The sequence below is a fragment of the Carica papaya genome, chromosome 9 (assembly GCF_054855325.1).
Source record: "Carica papaya isolate Zhongbai chromosome 9, ASM5485532v1, whole genome shotgun sequence".
Classification (NCBI taxonomy): domain Eukaryota; kingdom Viridiplantae; phylum Streptophyta; class Magnoliopsida; order Brassicales; family Caricaceae; genus Carica; species Carica papaya.
Window position 1 is genome coordinate 4,071,596 of NC_142317.1, and position 21,359 is coordinate 4,092,954.

At 37.5% G+C, this 21,359-nt stretch overlaps 1 protein-coding gene across 1 annotated transcript; it reads left to right on the forward strand.

Annotated features, from left to right (window-relative positions):
- Positions 1-5,146: 5,146 nt before the first annotated feature.
- On the forward strand, positions 5,147-15,234 carry PAPS1 (poly(A) polymerase 1). Its single transcript, XM_022053438.2, has 13 exons — positions 5,147-5,323; positions 5,425-6,081; positions 6,165-6,242; positions 6,393-6,500; positions 6,990-7,052; positions 7,165-7,326; positions 10,669-10,782; positions 10,888-10,950; positions 11,044-11,373; positions 12,004-12,168; positions 12,299-13,273; positions 14,477-14,550; positions 14,850-15,234. Exons 2-13 carry the CDS (start codon positions 5,977-5,979, stop codon positions 14,893-14,895), a joined length of 2,283 nt encoding a protein of 760 aa, XP_021909130.1. The 5' UTR covers positions 5,147-5,323; positions 5,425-5,976; the 3' UTR covers positions 14,896-15,234.
- Positions 15,235-21,359: the final 6,125 nt, after the last annotated feature.

Here is a 21,359-nt window from a genome sequence, read left to right on the forward strand (position 1 = left end):
GAACTCCTCAAGGACTATGATTGTGACATCCTATACCATCCAGGTAAGGGCAACGTAGTAGCCGATGCCCTCAGTAGGAAGAGTGCAGGCACCCTAGCCCATCTGATGGTTTCGGAATGCAGGTCCATTGGGGCTACGCAGCAGGTTCGACTGCAAGATCTGAAGAGGGCCACATGTTTGAGCCACCTAGCAGTCCAACCCGAGTTAATCCAAAGAATAAAGGAAGCCCAGTCAATCGACCCCGCCCTAGTAAACCGCAAGAAGGATGCAGAACAGGGAGTGAACTCAGAATTTCAGATCTCTGCCGACGGATTGATTCGTTTCAAGGACAGAATGTGTGTCCCAGACGACAATGAATTAAAAAGAGACATCATGACAGAGTCCCATAGTTCAAGGTTCGCCATGCATCCAGGAAGTACAAAAATGTACCAAACTATGCGACTCCGATTCTGGTGGAATGGGATGAAGAGAGATATAGCCGACTTTGTATCTAAGTGCTTGGTATGTCAGCAGGTCAAAGCAGAACATCAACGCCCAGGGGGGTTGCTTCAGCCTTTACCGATTCCAGAATGGAAGTGGGAACACATCACCATGGACTTCGTATCGGGACTACCCAAGGCACGATCGGGACACGATGCCATATGGGTAATTGTTGATCGACTCACTAAGTCTTCCCACTTCCTGGCCATCAGAATGACTGATTCGTTGGACAAGTTGGCAAGAATGTATGTCCGGGAAATAGTCAGACTGCATGGGGTCCCAGTAACAGTGGTATCCGACAGGGATCCCAGATTCACTTCTCGGTTTTGGAATAGTTTCCAGCAAGCTATGGGAACAAAGCTGTCCCTCAGTACTGCCTTCCACCCCCAAACCGATGGACAATCAGAGAGGACAATCCGTACGCTGGAGGATATGCTCCGAGCTTGTGTCCTTGACTCCGGAGGCCATTGGGACGACCATCTACCCCTGATAGAGTTTGCCTACAATAACAGTTACCAAGCAAGCATCGGCATGGCCCCATACGAGGCGCTATACGGGCGTCCGTGCAGGTCACCGATTTGTTGGGAGGAAGTGGGCGATAGAAGATTGTTTGGCCCGGATTTAGTGGAAGAAACCACGTCCAAGATAGTTAAGATCAAGAAGAACATCCAGACAGCTCAGAGTAGGCAAAAGAGCTATGCTGATACCCGGAGGAGAGACCTGGCCTTTGAGAAAGGTGACCGTGTGTTTCTTAAAGTCACCCCCTTTCAAGGGAATCAGTAGGTTCGGCAGAAGGGGAAAATTAAACCCCAGATACATTGGACCCTTTGAAATCTTAAACAAGATTGGTACCACTGCCTACAGACTTGCACTGCCCCCTGAGCTCTCCCGGGTTCACAATGTGTTTCATGTATCTATGCTGCGCAAGTACAATCCGGACCCTTCTCATGTCGTGGCTCATGAACCGCTTTCACTCCGAGAGGACTTGTCTTATGAAGAAGTACCGGTCAGTATCACGGACCGAGAAAGCAGAATACTCCGTAACCGGAAAATATCATTTGTAAAAGTCTTGTGGCAGAACCACACGCCTAGGGAGGCGACTTGGGAGCTGGAATCAGAATTTAGGGCCCAATATCCTCATCTGTTTGATCAAGAGTGATGAGGCAAATTTGGGGACCAAATTTCTTTATGGGGGGGAGAGTTGTAGCACCCGGAAAGGAGGAGGAAAAAAAAAAAAAAAAAAGGGGTGCCACGTCAGCAGGCCCGGTCAGCAGTCCCGGCCAACCAGGGCCTGCCACGTGGCAAGATCGCGTCACTCCGAAAGGAGCCACGTTGGCGATCCGCGTGGGTGCGATCCGACGGCCCAGATCAATCACGCGATCGGACGGCCCAGATTCAAACGCACGGACGGCCCAGATTCAATCAAAAACGAACGGCCCAGATTAAAACGAAATGAACGGCTGTGATCAAAAGGCAAGGGGTTATAAATAGAACCTCCACACCAGACCAAAAACCCTAGCCGCCAGCCGCTCGCCGGAGAAGACGAACCAGAGGTCGACCGCCGCCACCCGCCGCCACTCGCCGCCGCACCGGGGAAATTTCCGACCGCCGATCGAGGTAAATTTCATACCCCCGACTCGTTTTTCTCCGTTGATTCCTCCTATGGCCAAATCGAGGCCGAAATCCCGGCCAAACGGCCGGAATACGCGGCCGAAGCCCAGCGGCGCCGCCGCGCCCCCTCTCGGTTTTTACCTCCGACGAGGCCCTTCCCGGCCTCCGTTCGATGCAATTTTTATATCACCGTGATCACCATTCTTTTCTCTACAGGTTGACCGGAGCCGAATCATCAAAACACGAACTTCGCCGGAGAGCCGCTGCACCCGAGAGCGCCGCCGCCGGTAAGCTCCGTTTTTCCGTGATTTTTTGGCCCCCCGAGGGCCCTAGGGTTGTTTTCTGACAAGGACCAATGCGAGAGTGGCCGAATTCGGCCGAAAACGGCCGAAAACAGTCAACCCGAGGCGACTCGCCGCCGCCAGCGGCGGCGCCGTCGCCGGAGCACGGCGGAGCCGCCGTGCCGGAGTTGCGATTTGGGCCGAAAGAGGCCCTGGGCCTAATTTGGATTTTTTTGGAACACGTGCAGGTACTGTTAGTGTGTTTCAGTTCCCCGGGAAAAATTCAGGGAAAATTAGGGACAGCCTGCAGGCGCACTGTGAATCATATTCGGATCCCGAAAACAAGTAAGGACCCCTCACCCTATTTCCTATCACGGTATTAAAGTTCAAAATGATATAACGGTATTTCTTGAATTAACGCATGTGTGAAATTGCTTAAGGTTGCTAATGGAGCCCGAGTCTAGTGTGATTGATGATTTACTGTTATTTGGCCTGTTTACAGCTTTAAATGCAAAATGAGGTTTGATGTGTTCATTTTACAGATTTGTGTGCATGTACTACGTTTTTATTAATTATGGGTTGAATGACTGAAAAACTGATACTGTATGTTGTCTGTTTGGTATGAATTACGATTTGCTTGTTTAAATGTGAATTGATGATGCTGATTGAGGAAAAGGATAATGAAAGATTGTGTAGACTGATAATTGTATTATGGGGGTCAGCCTGACTAGATATCCTGGGAGATGGTGGACGGACCGGGTCCGTAGGGAACCCTACCGGGATTGTGGTCTCACATGCCGGACGGGGTATGGAGATCTTATGGTTTTGGCGCCCATACCGGACGGGGTATGGGGACGGCCCGTTTCACCCTCATACCGGACGAGGTATTGAGGTTTATGGTTTTGGCGCCCATACCGGACGGGGTATGGGGACGGCCCGTTTCACCCTCATACCGGACGGGGTATTGAGGTTCATGGTTTTGGCGCCCATACCGGACGGGGTATGGGGACAGCCCTGGAAACTGATTATGAATGTTAAAGGTTAACGGGTAGCGGAACCCCTATGGACCCCCACGGATACTAGTAGGCTGGTAAATGAAAAAAAAAAGATATGTTGTACAATGATTGAATTACAAGAGGCGTGATAAGTATTATGTTTTACAGCTTAGATTATTCAATGATTATGATAATGTTATTGTTTTTCTCATATTGTTTTCATAAATTCCACCAAGGTAAGTGGATGGTAAAAGTTTTATTATTGATAAAAGGTTTTGTTGTAAATTATGCTCCATTGGTCTTTTTGTGGTTTTCTACCCACCTTTATCTCCGTGACGGTGAGATATCGTGATGTTCTTACTGGGCTAGTGTAGCTCACTCCTTAATTAACCATTTCAGATCAGGAAGACATGGTTCCCGAGCCCGTTCCGCAGGAGGACGACGAAGGGGATGCCTAGAGACTCTGTAGTCATACGCATAGTTTATTTTCGAGTTTTCTTTCTTAGTTAGTTTAACCTTTTATATTTTAAGTACGTTTGTTTGGTTTTTCGTGTAAGGGATGTTAACTGAAATTTTGATCTCGCTTCCGCATTCGATATATTTAAATACTCATTTCATTTTAATATTTCCGGAACCATTACATGGAGGTTAGTTTCAAATCCCCTCTCTTTATTATATAATGTGTTGCAGGCAAGATACTTTAGGAATGAAGACTTTAAATAAGCTCCATTCAACTATAAGCCAAGGTACACTTGATGAAAGATATGAAAATTTATATGAGACAAAAGATATTTACAATGTATATAAACAACTTGAGAATAAGCTCTATGGCCAAAGAAAATTCCTGAAACTATAGAGAAAAAATTTTCTTTCATAAATAAGAGCTTCAACTAGTTCTTTTATAAATATAGGAGAAAACATGTATTAGAAACAAATGTATGATGGTACAATTGCTCAGTGACAAAGATTCAATAGCAACCTTGGAGTCAAGCTCACTTCTTCTCCTAATTTGATAACACATATGAAATTTTCAAAAAAATATGTATTTATAAAATCTCTTACTAAAAAAATGTTGATAAAATATCTAAGTTATGCACATTATCATTTCCCTAAGCAAATGTAATTTTATCTTTTAGTGTTGCATGATAATTAAAGTAAGATTAAAATGAGATATATACGTGTCACATTGACTTGATAATTTTTTAATAATTCAGAATATTACGTAAACTTAATGTCAATGATGCTTAATGTCTAATTAATTAAGAATGTTGGTTAAACTAAATTAAATATATTAAATTATCGATTAAATATAATAAAAGACTGAATTATCATATTTTTTTTTTTATAACTTAGATTGAGTTTTAATTTATTGCAATTATGTAATTGAAGAAATTTAACTTTGGCAAAATATTTTTTTTGTTAAAATCATAATAGTTTATCGAGATGAAATTCAATTTATTTATAATAAATTTATAAACTCATTAATGGATTAAGTTATAGAATTGATGAATTAATTATTTTATAATATATTTTTAAAATAATAATAAAGTTTATATTTTTAATACAATTTGAATTTATAATTTTATTGTTAGGTTGGAAGAATTGATTGGCATTTACCCAAAACAGAAATTCACATAAGTGCTGGATGTTTACTATTATATTAAATTACGGATTAGACGTATAATATGAACCACACCCACTACCCACATAATCTAAATAAGTAATTACCTTTTTTCATGCTTATTTTTATTATTTTTTATTTTTAAATTCTCCAATTCCTTCTTCCCCTTTTTTCGTGTCTTCTTTATATCCACCACCGCCAAACGCTCTTTTTGCCTATTACCTCCTGTTTGGAAGAAAAGAAAATCAAAAAAGAAAACAAAAGAAACGCCCAGACAAACCGAAACCAACAAATCCAGAGAAACACTGTTTTGCTAAATAATCATCATATCTCTTGTAATCTCTTGTTTTTTCTTTTCTCCCCTTTCGTTTCTCACTCGGTGTATTAACTTTATATCCTGATAAATTTTCTCGCTTTTAATTTTTTTTTTTCTTAGGGATTTTCATTTCTCTTCTCCCCAGAGAGTCGAGTCTCTTTCGATCGCTATGGCAGGAGAACGTCCATCCGAACTGCATCACCAGCAGCAGCTGTGCTAAAAGGCGAAGGCTTTTATAAAGTTTTTCATTAATTAATCGATTGGTTGCTTTACCCTATTTCTGTATCTGTGTTCTTCGATTAGGGTTAGGGTTTTCTTCAGAAAAGGTCCAAATTGTTGGTATTGTAATTGTTCTGTTATCCGTAGTCTTGTTATCGAGAAATTGGATCAAGGGTTACTCTTTTTTTTTTTCCAATTTGTTTCATCATCTTCGTAGCTTTGGTGGTAACACAATTGGTTGTATCCACCCATTACTGTACAATTAACAATTGCTTCATCGTTACTCTTCTATTTACTTTTTTATGATTTGATGTTTATTAGGAGAGAAGTATGTCAAGAATATTATGGATAAAATTTATGCTTAATCTATTTGTTTGACAGCAAACCAAAAAAGAAAAAAGAAAAGAAAACAAAAGAAAAGAAAAAAAAAAAAAAACTATAACGATAAGCTCAATGGCTAGTGGCCAAAATAATGGGCATCGACTGGGCATTACAGAACCAATTTCGTTGGGTGGACCAACGGAGTTTGATGTGACGAAGACTCGTGAGCTTGAGAAGGTTACTAGTTACTATTCACATTGTTTAAATTTTGAATGTTTTAGCTGAAATTATACTGAATCGGACTACGTGGGTGTATTCAGTTCTTGCAAAATGCGGGCCTGTATGAGAGCAGGGAGGAGGCTGTGAGTAGGGAGGAAGTGCTTGGGAGATTAGACCAGGTTGAAGTTTCTTTCCCAGCTCTAACTTTTAACAAGTTTGTAAGAGGAACATGAAGTTCCAGATTGTTGATTCTAGGGTTATTTGTATCACATGATGATTCTTTGTTTCCTAACAGAAATATTAGATATTATTTTACATGATTGATACAGGTGGTGAAGACTTGGGTTAAAGCTATTAGCCGTTCAAAAGGGTTGAATGAGCAGCTGGTGCAAGAAGCAAATGCTAAGATATTCACTTTTGGTTCTTATCGTCTAGGGGTACGATGTGACACTATCTTTCTAGCTTTTCAGTCTCTCATCCCTATATTGCAACCCCTTGCATATTATTATTATAGAAGAAAAATCAGTTGCTCTTCGTAGAAGTCATTGGTGATAGATGTGAAATTTATGCGAGGTAAGCCATATAGGCCATCATGCATAACTTCCAAGGATATCTCGTGATGGGTGTTTGCTTTCGTGTGGAAGATGCATTGTTCAGGAAGTATGGATTGACAAAGCTGGAGTTTATGTTTGCTTGTCATTTTACCTTGTTATTAGAAAGACTCCTTATCATTTTACCTTGTGACAAATCTCTGCAGATAATGTCCTCTTTATGGATTGTGCTTTTACATTTGGTAGACAATTGATTTGGCAATACTGGCCTTGTCAATGCCCATGATTTAGTTCTTTTACTGCACTGTTAAATAAGATGATGTGCGCCGGACTTCCGTGTTTCAATTTTCTTTTTTTTTTTCGCTTGCAAAACAGGTCCACGGCCCTGGTGCGGATATAGACACGCTTTGTGTTGGACCTAGGCACGCAACAAGAGAAGTGCGATAAGCTCTTGCCTACTCATTATTATTACTATTATTGTGTTATTATTATTGAATTAAATGTTGTTGATCAATAAACATATTATGCTTCAATATATTGCCACCTCTAGGAGGACTTCTTTGGCGAGCTACATAAAATGCTAGCAGAGATGCCTGAAGTTACAGAATTGCATCCTGTGCCCGATGCTCATGTCCCAGTGATGAAGTTCAAATTGAATGGAGTTTCTATTGATCTTCTTTATGCAAAACTTTCGCTTTGGGTTATTCCTGAAGTAAGTGCTTGATTTTTCTTGGCAGTATGTTGTCCAGGGTGCTTTTGATGTGAATAATCCTCTTCTCCCCAGTTTATTATATTCAGTTTTGTGCATTACTATTTTTTAGTGCAATTATGGGAAAATAATAAGAAGTTGTTCTCATTTATGTGTCTAATGGTTCCTCGAAAGATGATGTATCTGATGAGATGGGATTCTTTTAATATTTTCAGTTTAATTGTCATTGCTCCCAAATGTCATCTCATCTATCCAAAATTGCTTCACTGCCCAGAATATTTTTTTAAAAAACTATGATTCGCGTTACTGTTATTCCTTTAATCATGTAATTCCTTATGAAGACAAGCATTTTCTCGTTGAGGACAGGAAGTAATAATTTTCTTTGAGATAAAAATAAGCAGTAATATTAAAGAGACGCCAAGGGGGCATATCCATTTACAAAAAAAGATTTACAGATCTGTGAGAATATTTACAATAGAATCAAGATCGTCAAAAGAAACAAAATTATGGCCAAGAACAATGGAGCCAAAAAAATGCAGCCACTTATCCTTGATAGAAGTAAGATTAGTTTATCTACTTTCAAAAATCCCATAGTTTCTTTCCTTCTAAATAATCCAGAGAATTGTAAGGGGAATAACTCTAAGCCATCTGTTGTTCAATTTGATGCCTTCCCAAGCGAGCAGCTCACTTTTGACAGAACCAGAGAACCCAGGAAATGCCAAACAGTTTGTAAATCATAGTCCCAAGCTCATAGGTGAAAGGGCACCAAAGGAGAAGATGGTTACATGATTCAGCATCCTGTTTGCACATAATGCACCAGTTAGCCAGAACAAAACCTCTTTTCACGAGGTTGTCAAGAGTAAGAATAGCACCCATAGCTGCTTCCCAAGCAAACACAGAAATTCTGGGTGGGGCAAGAGAGGTCCAAATAATTTTATGGGGGAAGACAGATGTAGAAACATTGCTGTCCGCCAAAAACCTGTGCAGAGACTAAACAGAAAAGGAACCTTTTCTGCATAAATTCCAGCTTAATTCCTCAACATAGTACAGGAAGTAATATAACAATATCTCATGTTACTTCCTCAACATTTTAATATTTGAAATGAATAATATATTTGGTATTGGAGTTTTCCTTGTCGTTGTTCGTCCCTCTTTTATTTGAGCATCAAAGTATCTTTATATGAAGCTGACAAATGATGCTTGAGGGAGGATAATTATATGGTTCCAAAGATTAATCCATAACTAGTTCATGGTCAGTTTAGCTTTGATTGGTATGTTAGATTTAAGGTGGTCTTTAATGGAGTAGCCAAGTTGATCTCTATCACGTTCTTGGACTTGGGATCTGGTCACAGGGCCTTCTAACATGAGCTCCTGAAGCAAGCTGGCTGCTTGCTTCCCAGTTTATGTTCTTGCTAGCCTATGGTGATGTTTGTCCTGTAGAGAGAAAGTTTGGATTAGTGCTTGATAGCTTGTTCGTAATAATAGATATTTATAGGAAACTTTGATTTAGATCCCTATGTCAGCTCCAGGAACTATAGTCCCAGTTTTATTCCAATTTCATAATCCATATCTAAGCACTTAATGGAAAGTCCTCAAAAATTTTCTCTCTTCCTGATTCCTTAAAGGAATCGGCTTCCTACCAACTATAGGCTCGTTTTGGCCGGACTCCTTCATTTGCTGCTTCTTCCAGTCATATTGTAAAAAGGGTAGCAGGACCTCCTATGTATGCGATATAAATTTCTCTTTCGTTGAATTGAAGCTTGTCGGCAAGCAACATTGTGAGAAGTTTGGCCAAGATTTCATCAGCGATCTCCCATGAAGCATCAACTATTCTGGCCCTTGGAATGGACAAGTAGTTCTCGCTGTCCTTCACGAAATTGCTAATTCAAAATATCCCTAGGCTGTGGAGTTAATTATCCTTGAGTGAAATAGATGGTTTCATCTCTTCATCTCCATGAAATTTTTTTATGCAAGAGACATGGAAAACTTGATGAAGGAAAAGATCTTAGGAATTGGTAAGCGATAGGTGATGGAGCCAATTCGTTCCAAAATATGAAAGGGTCCATAAACCTTTGGAACTATTTTTTGGCACAGACTTCTTGCCAAGAAAAATTGGTGGTAGGGGTGGAGACACAACAGCACATTGTTGCTCACTTGGGAGTGAATGTCACAATGATGAGCATCATAAAAAGATTTTATGTTAGCCTGTGCTTGTAGGACACGATCACAGAGGTCCTTCAGAATTTGGTCTCGAGTATGGAGTCTGTGTTCACTCTTGGATTTTAGCATACCAAGACAATAGGATAATAGTTTGGGGTAGGACAACCATAAACCACCTCAAATGGGTAGTACTTAAAGAAGAGTGGTAACTGGTGTTAGAACAATGTTCAGACCAAGGTATCCATTTTACCCATGGACTTCATTTTCACTAGAAAAACATCTTATATACATTTTGATGATACCTCTGTTTGCGTATCTGATTGCAGGCGGTAGGCAGAGCTAGAAACTTGCTTAGTTTGGATAGGTGAAAGAGTTCCTTGCAAAGCACTTGTTGAAAGTGACACCTCAGTGACAATAGATTTTGGGAGTCTCTGCAGGTTGAAAGTGGTTGTTTAGCAATGTGCCAAAGGAAGAAAGTGTGCATACTGACAACAAATCCCCTGCTGCTTCCAACTGCACCCGGTTCTTCAGTATCTGAGAAAGCAATCTCCTTTCTAACATCCTCAAAAGTATCAAGCTGAGGCATGACTATGGCAGCAAGAGTTCCTATGTCTTCAAACTGGTGGAAAAAGGCATTTGCCATTTATCCTATTGAAATATTTACCTATCAATCTATAGAGGATTTGACTAGAGAGAGGACATACTTTCAAGAGCACCTGGTGTACTTCTAGGTGATGAAAGAATAAGAATAGATATCCAATATACTTCAGGTTCAAATACCAAACTGAGGAGACTACTTAAATTGCATCCACAAGTACTCCAGTCTAGTGAGAAAAGATATGCTTCTCTTCTCAATTATGCTGCAAGCTTAATTGGGTATGATCTCCTCTAGGAAATCTTTCTTTTGAGAAGGATTTATGGTAGAGAGAATGAAACTTCAACTTCAAACCCCAGGGGAAGGGGGAAAACATATGAAGAATCGGATTTCCTTCCACGGCCCCCTTTGCTTCAAAGCTTAATATGTACAGATATTTCCATCATGAAACTCTTTGAAAAGCTATATATATATATTTATAGTATGTGCATATCATATTTGTAATCAGCTCCTTATTTTTTTGTGCATTGACACCTTCCCTTTTTTCCCTTTTGATTTGTTTTCTTTTTAACATCTTGGTACTGGTGCAGGATTTAGATATTTCTCAGGACTCAATTTTACAAAATGCAGATGAGCAGACAGTTAGAAGTCTTAATGGTTGCAGAGTTACTGACCAGATTCTGCGTTTGGTCCCAAATATTCAGGTTGGTTCATTACTATATAGATAAGGCATGTTTCTGGATTTGTTGTAATACTCTTCTTTTCCAACATTCCTGGTTCTGACTCTGCATCTATTTTTTTGGGAGCAGAATTTCCGCACTACTTTGAGATGCATGCGCTTTTGGGCAAAGCGTCGTGGTGTTTATTCAAATGTATGGAAAGTTTTTACGTATGGAAGGTTGCACTTTTATTTCTACTTATTTTCTTTCTAATCGGTAAAAGCCTTCTCATCTTTGTGATGGCAGGTTGCCGGTTTTCTTGGTGGTATAAACTGGGCATTGCTTGTTGCTCGCATTTGCCAGTTATATCCTAATGCCCTGCCAAATATGTTAGTATCTCGATTCTTTAGAGTTTATAATCAATGGCGTTGGCCAAATCCTGTCATGCTTTGTGCGATTGAAGAGGGATCTCTTGGGCTTCAAGTTTGGGATCCTAGAAGAAATCCGAAGGATAGATTCCATTTGATGCCTATAATTACTCCTGCTTATCCATGTATGAATTCTAGCTACAATGTTTCAGCAAGTACTTTGCGGATCATGACTGATGAGTTTCAGAGGGGTCATGAACTATGCGAGGTAAGTACTAGCTGTACTTCGTTGCAGATTGCACTCTTCCGCTCTGCAAATGTAATCAGGCAGATAATTAGGAGATAAAAAATTCATTAGTATCTTTTTTGCCAATTGATATCAGAGTTTATTTGTTTCACATAATTGCAAATTTGTATTTTCTGGGCTATGTCAGAACTTGTATTATCTTTTGCAAGTGAAAAAAATACTTGTACTAAAATTTTTCTTCTTCAAAAAAGGGGAAACTGTATTATACTTGTGTATTCGCGTCCTAGATGTAAGCTTTTCTTTTACTTTATCAAGAGAGAGAGACAACTCACATTATTTTTTTTTCTAATTTTTTTTTTTAAAACTCATCTTATGTTTAATATTTCTTTTGGAGGCTTTAGTTTTAAAAAAATTTTCTCAGCCTGGTATCCAGGATAATCAGGCATTTATCTTTTATAATGAAAGTGGCAACAGCTAGAATAAATAGAACAATATGAATATATTATAATAACAAATTATCCGAAACTTATGAGTGTAATTCTCTGTAATGGCAACAGGGACAGACTAGATGAGTGTCAAGTTCTTTGATGAAACTTCTTTGTGTTAGCATCTATATTTCTGAATTGTTTGTTGTTTCAAACTTTCTTGTAGTCTATGGAGGCAAACAAGGCAGAATGGGATGCCCTCTTTGAGCCTTATCCTTTCTTTGAAGCTTACAAAAATTATCTACAGATTGAAATCTCTGCAGAAAATGCTGATGATTTAAGAAAGTGGAAAGGCTGGGTTGAGTCTCGCCTCCGTCAGCTTACATTGAAGGTGAAATACCAGGATTAATCTATATGATTGTTATCATTTTCTGTTTCTTTCCACTTCCTCCTTATCTTTCTTTTCTTTGCTATTTTTAAGCTATTTTGACCTTGATGCGGCTGTTTCTGCATAAACGTAGATTGAGAGGCATACATATAATATGCTACTATGTCACCCTCACCCTGGTGATTTTCAAGACAAATCTCGACCTTTCCATTGCTGTTACTTCATGGGCTTGCAACGAAAGCAAGGAGGTCCAGCAAATGAAGGTGGGCAATTTGATATAAGGCTAACTGTTGAGGAGTTTAAGCAGTCTGTCAACATCTACATGCTATGGAAGCCTGGAATGGAGATCTATGTCACCCATGTAAAGCGCAGGAACATACCTGCTTTTGTATTTCCAGGTGGAGTTCGGCCTTCACGTCCCGTTAAAATAGTATCAGAGAGCAGACGGGGTTCAGGATCTAAGGTTTCTGGTCATGCTGGTTCAGACAGATCATGTGAAGGAAAACTAGTTTCAGATGGAGCAGATGATGGAAGGAAGAGAAAGCGGGTGGATGATAACATAGAAACTCAAGACAGCAAAGCTAAAGGTATCCCTGTTGTACCTGTACATAGTGGGGAAGTTCGTGAGGGTAGTCCACCTGTCAGCACAGTGAGTTCATGTTCTGTAAAGAGTGACCAAGTGGAGGGAAATGTGTCGGGGGAATCAAGGATGGAAAACCCAGAGAATAACGCAATAGGTACATTAAGCATAAGGAACACAGAGGTATCTTCTAGGAACGGTGAGGGTGATGGATCAGTAAGATGCAATCCACCTAGTGCAGCTTTCATTGACAGTGTTGTTACATCAAGCTCTAAAGAGGCAGAGAAGTTAGCAATAGAAAAGATGATGTGTGGTCCATATGTTGCACATCAAGCTTCTCCACAGGAACTTGATGAGCTTGAAGATGATTTTGATTTCGGAGATCGAGTCAAAGATGTGGAAAGCACAAAAGGCAGCCCCATGGAGTCCTCAACAGCCAATGTTACAGTAGCAGCACCAGTAACTTCTAGTAATAAAGCTGGTCCTTCAACTGGTTCATATTCTAATGGGGTCCTAGAGGAGCTTGAGGTCTTTTCTACTATCCCTTGGACTTGTTATTTTTTTATAGCAGTTGCATTTCTTACTATCATCTGTTTGAAGATACTAAGAAAGAATGATGGCTGTTATTTGAGTGGCTTATGGTGCAAAAAAAGGTTCTCCTTTACTGTAATCAAATAGATTTTGGTGTTGATAATGGTTTGATATAAAGCAGAAGTGTGATCATGAGTTATATGCAACTTGGAAAATAAGAATTATGTTATGTGTGATTTGGCAAAAAGCATTACATTTATTGTGGTGAATGTACCAAGTTCTAGGTGAAGTTGTACAATAACAAACTTAGTTGTAAATTTTGTCCTCCCTCAACCAGTAGAGCAAAAAATGTTGAATGAAGTGGATAATGAAACTATTGAATTGAGTAATGCAACTGACGTTCTAGTAACCTGAAAAAATTAAAATTTTTAGATAAAGTTTGAAATTCTTTGACATTTGTTTTTTTTTTCTATCAGAAAATAATGCTTGGTTTTATAACAATCTAGATACAAGTAAATTGCAATCAATTGTCACAAGTCAAGACGTAATTGAATATTTGTAAAGTAGTATTGTATTAATTAAGAAATATATGGATAATTTTGAACTGGTGCATCCTTTATTTTTATTCTTATTGAAATTGTTGTTTCTTAGAGGTATTTGAATTGCTTGCCCCTAAATGTTAACAAAAGATTGCTTAGCCTGCATGTTTTTTGCCTTTTATTTTCATTTTTCAGTAATTGTTATATTTGATGGTTTTTGTCTCTAGGAACTTAGAACTTTGATAATTTGGTTAGTACTATACGAATTGCAGAAACCATGCATCTGATCTGAAAAGTATTTTCTTAAGTGGACCATATTGTGTTTACTTCATCTTCTGGACATCATGTGGAAATGTTATCGTCTGCAATCAGGCATATTTGAATGTCATGAGAAGAAAAGCAACAGCTTTTGCTTGGTTGTGATGGAGTAGAATAATTTCACTAGGAGTGTCTTCTGGAGTCATTAATTAAGTTCCGAAAATCTGTAGTGCCACTTATTGAAACTTGGCTGCTGTAGTAGTGCACTTGATTTTCTTGTCTGACAATTTTATATCAATCCTGTTTTGATCATGTCGATTTGCACAGACATATTTCAGTACACCTAGGGGTTATGTGGAGCAAGTCTGACAGTTATTTGTTTTTCTTGTTTTCTTCCATGAAGCCTTCTGAACTTGCAGCACCACTTCCGATTGGGATACCTTCTGCCTCCATACCACAGCGGAAACCACTAATCCGGTAAGTAGTGATTCATATACTGGAAAAAAAATTAAGGCTTCGTTTGGTATAATTGTCATTCCATTTCCAGACAATTTTTTTTACTTAGAGAATTGATTAGGAATAGAATGAGAATTCATCTAAAGGTGCTATACATTTGGGTATGACCCCCAAGAAATTTGTCTTGCGTTCCACACTGCCATTTTTTCTATACAGCATACGGAAATGAACCAGATTTCGTTATTATAATTTGTTGGTGTTTCTTGGGAGCAGTAGTGGTAATGATAACTTGGAAACTGTCATTTTTTCTCATTCTGCAGATTGAATTTCACTTCCTTAGGCAAGGCTACCGGGAAAAGCTCTTAAGAGGGACCTTTCTAGAGTGTGCCTACCAGATTGAAGCTCCTGTTGGATGGATGGGTCTTGTGGGGTTCAATCTGACATGTAAATTAAGAAGAAGTCGAGTTTGTTTCTTCTTTTGTAATATTAATAAATCTTTAACAAAGCCATGTTTTCCTTATTCCATGTGCATGGAGATGAGAAATCCGAAAAGCTGTTTAGCTTGAGAAAAATATATTCTTTGAGAAAATCTATCATATATCAGAAGCGTGACCGAGTCTATGGTAATCTTTAATATTCTCTAGTAAATTATGTAAAAGTTTTTGGATGAATTATTATAAAATGTTAGAAGCTTATATTATGATATTTTGGCATCTGTAGTCATCAGAAGCTTAGATCATTTCTCCTTTTCCTTAATCTTGCACTCTGTACTTTTAAGCTGAATTTTGTTTAAGTATATAGTATATAGAATTTATTGATTTATAAGTGCATTATGAGTTGACAGTAGTCGATTTATAATATTTAATTTAATAAATTTAAAATTTAAAATATTAATTTATTAAAAAAATTATAATTATTAATTAAAAAAATATTTTTTAATTAAATTAATATTCAATTTAATATATTTTTTTTTTAAAAATATAATATTTATTTAAAGTACACGATAGATTGTTATATATTTTACACAACTTTACAATAATAATAATATTTTCTGTGGGTTTAGACCGAACAATGTAACACGCAACACACAACTTGTTTTGGCAACATCTAAATAAATTTAATTTAATTGGTAACAACTAAGGTTTCATAAATAAATACTTGCCACTAGTTATTTGATTTTGTTTTTGGTCCAATTTTCACATGCAAGGATTTAAATATATATTGTACGTTGACTAATTGAGACTTGTAGATTTAATACTTGACTGATGTTACATTAATTCATAAATTAATCCTCATTTAATAGAATAATAATTAATTAAAATAAAATATGGAATTTGACGTGCCATGCAATTGCTGTGTCTTAATGCATGGTAACGATATTTTCTTTTATATATTAAGGTATGAAAAATATGGATATTAACATAATTAAAAATGTAAGTACTTAAAAACTTATTTTATTCAATTTATTCAATTAGTCGTTTATATTCACTGGTTCTGGGATTTAATTCCCAGTTTTATTTACGTACGAAATTCATTCTAATTTTTCTTTTTTAAAAAAAAAAAAAAATTCAAATTGTTATATTTTATCACGAGGGAATTGTTTATTTACATGTCCACATACACATAACCATATGAAAATTAAAAGTCTAAAACTACGTTTAGCAATATTTAATTATATTGCTTTCTGATATCATCAACTACTTTTAATAATTAAATTAAGGTTGTCATGATAATATCAATTGGACCACTTAAATTCATGAAAATATTTTAATTGTGCACTTATGATTATGCTATTCTCCCTTCAAAATCAACTATCGTTTATATAATATGTAACGGTCCGGAACATAAAAGGAAGTAAATTATAAATTAAATGCAGAAACGAATTAATAAATTTAAGATTTACATTCCTTACACAATAATTCAGAATACTCAATAGGGTTACGAGAATAACCATTCTAAAATAACAAACGAAAAATTAAAGAAATAAATGGAAAGTAAACAACTAGACATCCTATTCGCAACCCTCTTGTGGATTGGGATCTGAATCTTGGTTATTCTAATCTAAAATGGTTAATGAAAGAGCGAGGTACACTAATCTAGTAAGAATATCACGTTACTCACCGGTACAGAAAATGAAAGTTGGTAAAAATTATAAAAACAACTAATGGAGCTCTTAATTTAAGTAATTTTATTTTCATAAATAAAATCATTTATTACATATTTACCGTAACGAGATTTCAAAAACTATTCTATAGAGGCAATAACACAAACAACATAATAATATCATTTTTAATTAGCCAGAATAATAACTTTTTCTTTTTATTTGACTACTGGTATCCATGGGGGTTCATAGAGATGTCCCCACTACACGTAAACCTTTATTCAACATTTTTAATTAACCAGCCGTTCCTATACCTCGTTCGGTATGAACACAAAAAATATCATCCCTCAATACTCCGTCCGGTATGAGCGCCAAAAATACCATCCCTCAATACTCCGTCTGATATGAAGGTGAAACGAGTCATCCCCATACCTTGTCTGGTATGAGCGCCAAAATACCAATCCTCGATACCCCCTCCGGTATTAGGCAACATTCACGGTAGGGTTTCTTAAGATATTCAGTAAGGCTACCATTCATCTATTCACTTAACCAAGTAATTTTTCCTTTACATTTAATTTCTAATTTCACAATTTAATTATAAATCACGCAAAACAAGCAATAAATGTATAAAAAAAAAATACAATTGAATCATCTTACCAATTCTAGTGTATTATTATTCATTTAAAACTGTAAGATCAAATAATTAGTTAAAACATGACACACAGTAATAAACAACTAGTTCTGCCTCCATCAGTAACTTGTAATAATTATCGAAGTTTTCTAAATTACACAAAATACCGTATTAGTTATAATTAAACTTCAATTCCATAACAGAAAATAAGGTGAGAGATTTTTACTCGAATCGATATCCGAAACACTAAGCTTTCAGCTATACCTATTGGCGGTCCCCGGGTTTCTTAGATTTTTCTTCGGAGGTTAAAACACACTTCAAGTACTTAAAAATACCCCAAAAAAATCTAAAATCGGTGTTAAAAATCTTTTATAGCCAATTTTGTAATTCCAGCGGCAGCGGTGCCGCCGTGCAACAGCGACGACATCGTAGCTTGTGGCGGCGATTTGCCTCGAACTGGCAGTTTTTGGCTGGTTTTATATTCATTCATGCAAAAAAACACATTAATGAGTCTCGGTTGGTCGAAAAAAATCGAAAAACAAAAACCCACCGGCAACAGAATTTTTTGGTGCGGCGGCTTTACTGGCTCACCTTCGGAGTTTGGTGTTTTTCTTCGATCAACCTGTAGAAAATAAAATGGTGATTACAATGGTGAAAAAATCGCACGAAATGGGAATAGAGAAAGGGCTCATCGGAGGCGATTTTTAGTTTTTTCTGCGATGCTGCTGCTAGGTTTTACCTACGATTTTTGACTTATCCGCCGGTTCTTTTTCTCCAATTTGGCCATAGGGGTGTTCAAAATAAATTTTCGAGCGAATGAGAAAATTTTTACCTTTTTTGGCAGTAGGAGTGGCTCCAGCGCGGCGGCGGGTGGCGGTCGACTCCATTCTCTAACAATTGGTTTTTCTTCTCTGGCGGGAGGCTGGCGACTAGGGTTAGAGTTCGGTGTGAAGTCAGGTATTTATATTCGTATCCCTTTAATCTGAACCGTCCATCGCATTTGATCTTGATTGTTCGATCGCATTTAAAGAGAAAATGAATTTGAACCTTTTATCGCAATTTGATCTGGACCGTACGATCATGTTAAAGAGGAAACGAATCTGAACCGTCCACGCGCGTGGGAACAAATTTGGATCGTTCGAGGCACGCAGATTACCAGCGCGGTCTTCCGCGTGGTACAACGTCAGCGTGCCTTGTCACGCGGCGCACTACTGTTTGTCGGCGCTGCTGACTGGGCACATTTTTCTTAAATTGCATTTTGACTCTTAATTTTTCAATTTTTTTTTTCAAAAATACATTCAAAACCCAAAATTTCACCATCCTTTCCTCCTAGGCTTGCTGTGCAGCGATGAGTCTCTCCAGCATTTCAAATAATTGGTCAACATCCTCTCAAAGCAAACCCTCCCGGGCTGCTCGGTTTAGTGGGGGTCTTCCTCTCATCATCTATCTGTACTTGCATTTCACAAGGAATATTAAGTGATAATTCATTTTTTTAATATTTCATAGGCTTTTTGTGTAAGGAATGGTTTCGAAGAACGCGATTCTGATACCAACTGTAACGGCTCAGAACATAAAAGAAAATAAATTATAAATTAAATGCAGAAGCGAAATAATAAAGTTAGACTTTACATTCCTTACACAATAATTCAGAATACCCAATAGGGCTACAAGAATGATCATTCTAAAAGAATAAACGAAAAATTAAAGAAATAAATGGAAAGTAAACAATTGAGCATCCTATTCGCAATCCTCTTGTGGATCAGAATCAGAATCTTGGTCCTCTTGATTTGAAATGGTTAATGAAAGAATAAGTTACACTAGTCTAGTAAGAATATCATCTACTCATCGGTATAATAATGAAGGTTGGTAAAAATCATAAAAATAACTAATAGAGCTCTTAATTTAAATAAATTTATTTAGCATAAATAAAATCATTTATTACATATTTACCGTAGCGAGATTTTCAAAATTGATCTATAGAGGCAATAACACAAACAATATCATAATCTCATTTTTAATTAGTCAGAATAATAACTTTTACTTTTTATTTGCCTACTAGTATCCGTGGGGGTCCATAGAGATGTCCTCATTACGCGTGAACCCTTATTCAATATTTTCAACTAACCAGCCGTCTCCATACCTCGTCCGGTATGAGTGCAAAAAATATCATCCCTCAATACCCCGTCCGGTATGAGCACCAAACATACCATCCCTCAATACCCCGCCGGTATGGGGGTGAAATGGGCCGTCCCCATACCCCATCCGGTATGAGTGCCAAAATACCAATTCTCGATACCCTATTTGGTATGATGCAACGTTCACATTAGGGTTTCCTATGTACCCAGTCCGTCTACCATATCCCAAGATATCTAGTAAGGCTACTATTCATTCATTCACTTAATCAAGCAATTTTCTGTTTATATTTAATTTTTAGTTTCATAATTTAACTGTAAATCATGCAAAATAAGCAATACATGCATCAAAGAAACATAACTGAATTATCTTATCAAATCTAGTGTATTATTATTTATTTAAAACTGTAAAATCAAACAATCAGTTAAAACATGATAAATAGTAATAAATAACCAATTCCGACTCCATCAGTAACCTGTAATTAATTATCGAAATTTTCTAAATTACACAAAATACTGTATTATTTATAATTAAATTTTAATTCTATAACAGGGAATAAGGCAAGAGATTCTTACTCGAATCGATATCCAAAACAGTAAACTTTCAGCTACGCCTACTAGTGGTTTCTGAGTTTTTTAAATTTTTCTTTGGAGGTTAAAACACACTTCAAGTACCTAAAAATACCCCAAAAAATCCAAAAACTGTGTTAAAAACCTTTTTTGGTAAATTTTAAAATTCCAGCACGGCAACTGTGCCGTGCTCCGGTGACGGCACTGTCGCTCACAGCGGTAATTTGCCTCAGACTGACCATTTTTGGCTGGTTTTATACTCATCCATGTGAGAAAACACGTTAAGGAGTCTTGGTTGGCCGAAAAAGGTCAAAAAACAAAAACTCACAAGCGATGAAATTTTTAGGTGTAGCGGCTCCGCCGGCTCACCTTCGCAGTTGAACGTTTTTCTTCGGTCAACCTGTAGAAAATAGAATGGTGATTGCAATGGTAGAAAAATCGTACAAAACTGGAATCGGGAAGGGGCTCATCGGAGGTGATTTTTTATTTTTCTTGCGGCGGCGCTGCAAGGCTTTACCAGCGGTTTCTAGCTCGTCCGCCGATCTTTTTGCTCCGATTTGGCCATGGGGGTGTTTAAAATCAATTTTCGAGCGAATAAATTTTTTTTTACCTTTTTTGGTGGTCGGATGTGGCTCTGGCGCGGCGAGGGGCGGTGATTGACTCCCTTCTCTGGCGACTGGTTCTTTTTCTCCAGCGAGGGGCTGACGGCTAGGGTTAGGGTTCGGTGTGAAGTGAAATATTTATATACATGTTCCTTTAATCTGAGTCGTTCATCGTGTTTGATCTCGACTGTCCAATCGCGTTTAAAGAAAAAATGAATTTAGATCATTTATCGTGATTTGATTTGGACCGTATAATCGCGTTTAAAGAGGGAACGAATCCGAACCGTCCAAGCGCGCGAGAACAAATATGGACCGTCCGATCGCGGGCACGCAGATTGCCAGCGCAGCCTCTCGCATGACACCACATCATCGTGCCTTGCCACGTGACGCGCTCCGGTTCGTCGAGGTTGCTGATTGAACAGTCCTACGTGACACTTTTTTTAAATTATGTTTTGACCCCTAATTTTTTATTGTTCTTTCAAAAACACCATCAGAACCTAAATTTTCACCCATTTTTCTCAAAATTATTTTCAATTTCGTCACCCACCTATTTTTTTTCTAATTTTTACATTAAATAAAAATTTATAAATTTATAAATTATATTTTATATATTAATTTTAAATTTTTAAAATTAATTCTAGATACTACATAATATATAATATTAATTAGTCATACATTAGTATAATTTTTTGATAAACACACAAACATATATTTTAACTTAATATTTTCTCCCACTCAAATTCATAATTTCATAATACCATTCAAAGAATTATAAAAATAAAAATAAATTCTCA

What these genes read in the sequence shown, in the direction of transcription:
- PAPS1 (XM_022053438.2), top strand. Translation starts at nt 5,977, where the DNA reads ATGGCTAGTGGCCAAAATAATGGGCATCGACTGGGCATTACAGAACCA. An exon ending in TGCTTGGGAGATTAGACCAG is followed by an intron (nt 6,243 to 6,392) that starts GTTGAAGTTTCT and finishes TGATTGATACAG; the next exon opens with GTGGTGAAGACTTGGGTTAA. An exon ending in CTAGGCACGCAACAAGAGAA is followed by an intron (nt 7,053 to 7,164) that starts GTGCGATAAGCT and finishes TGCCACCTCTAG; the next exon opens with GAGGACTTCTTTGGCGAGCT.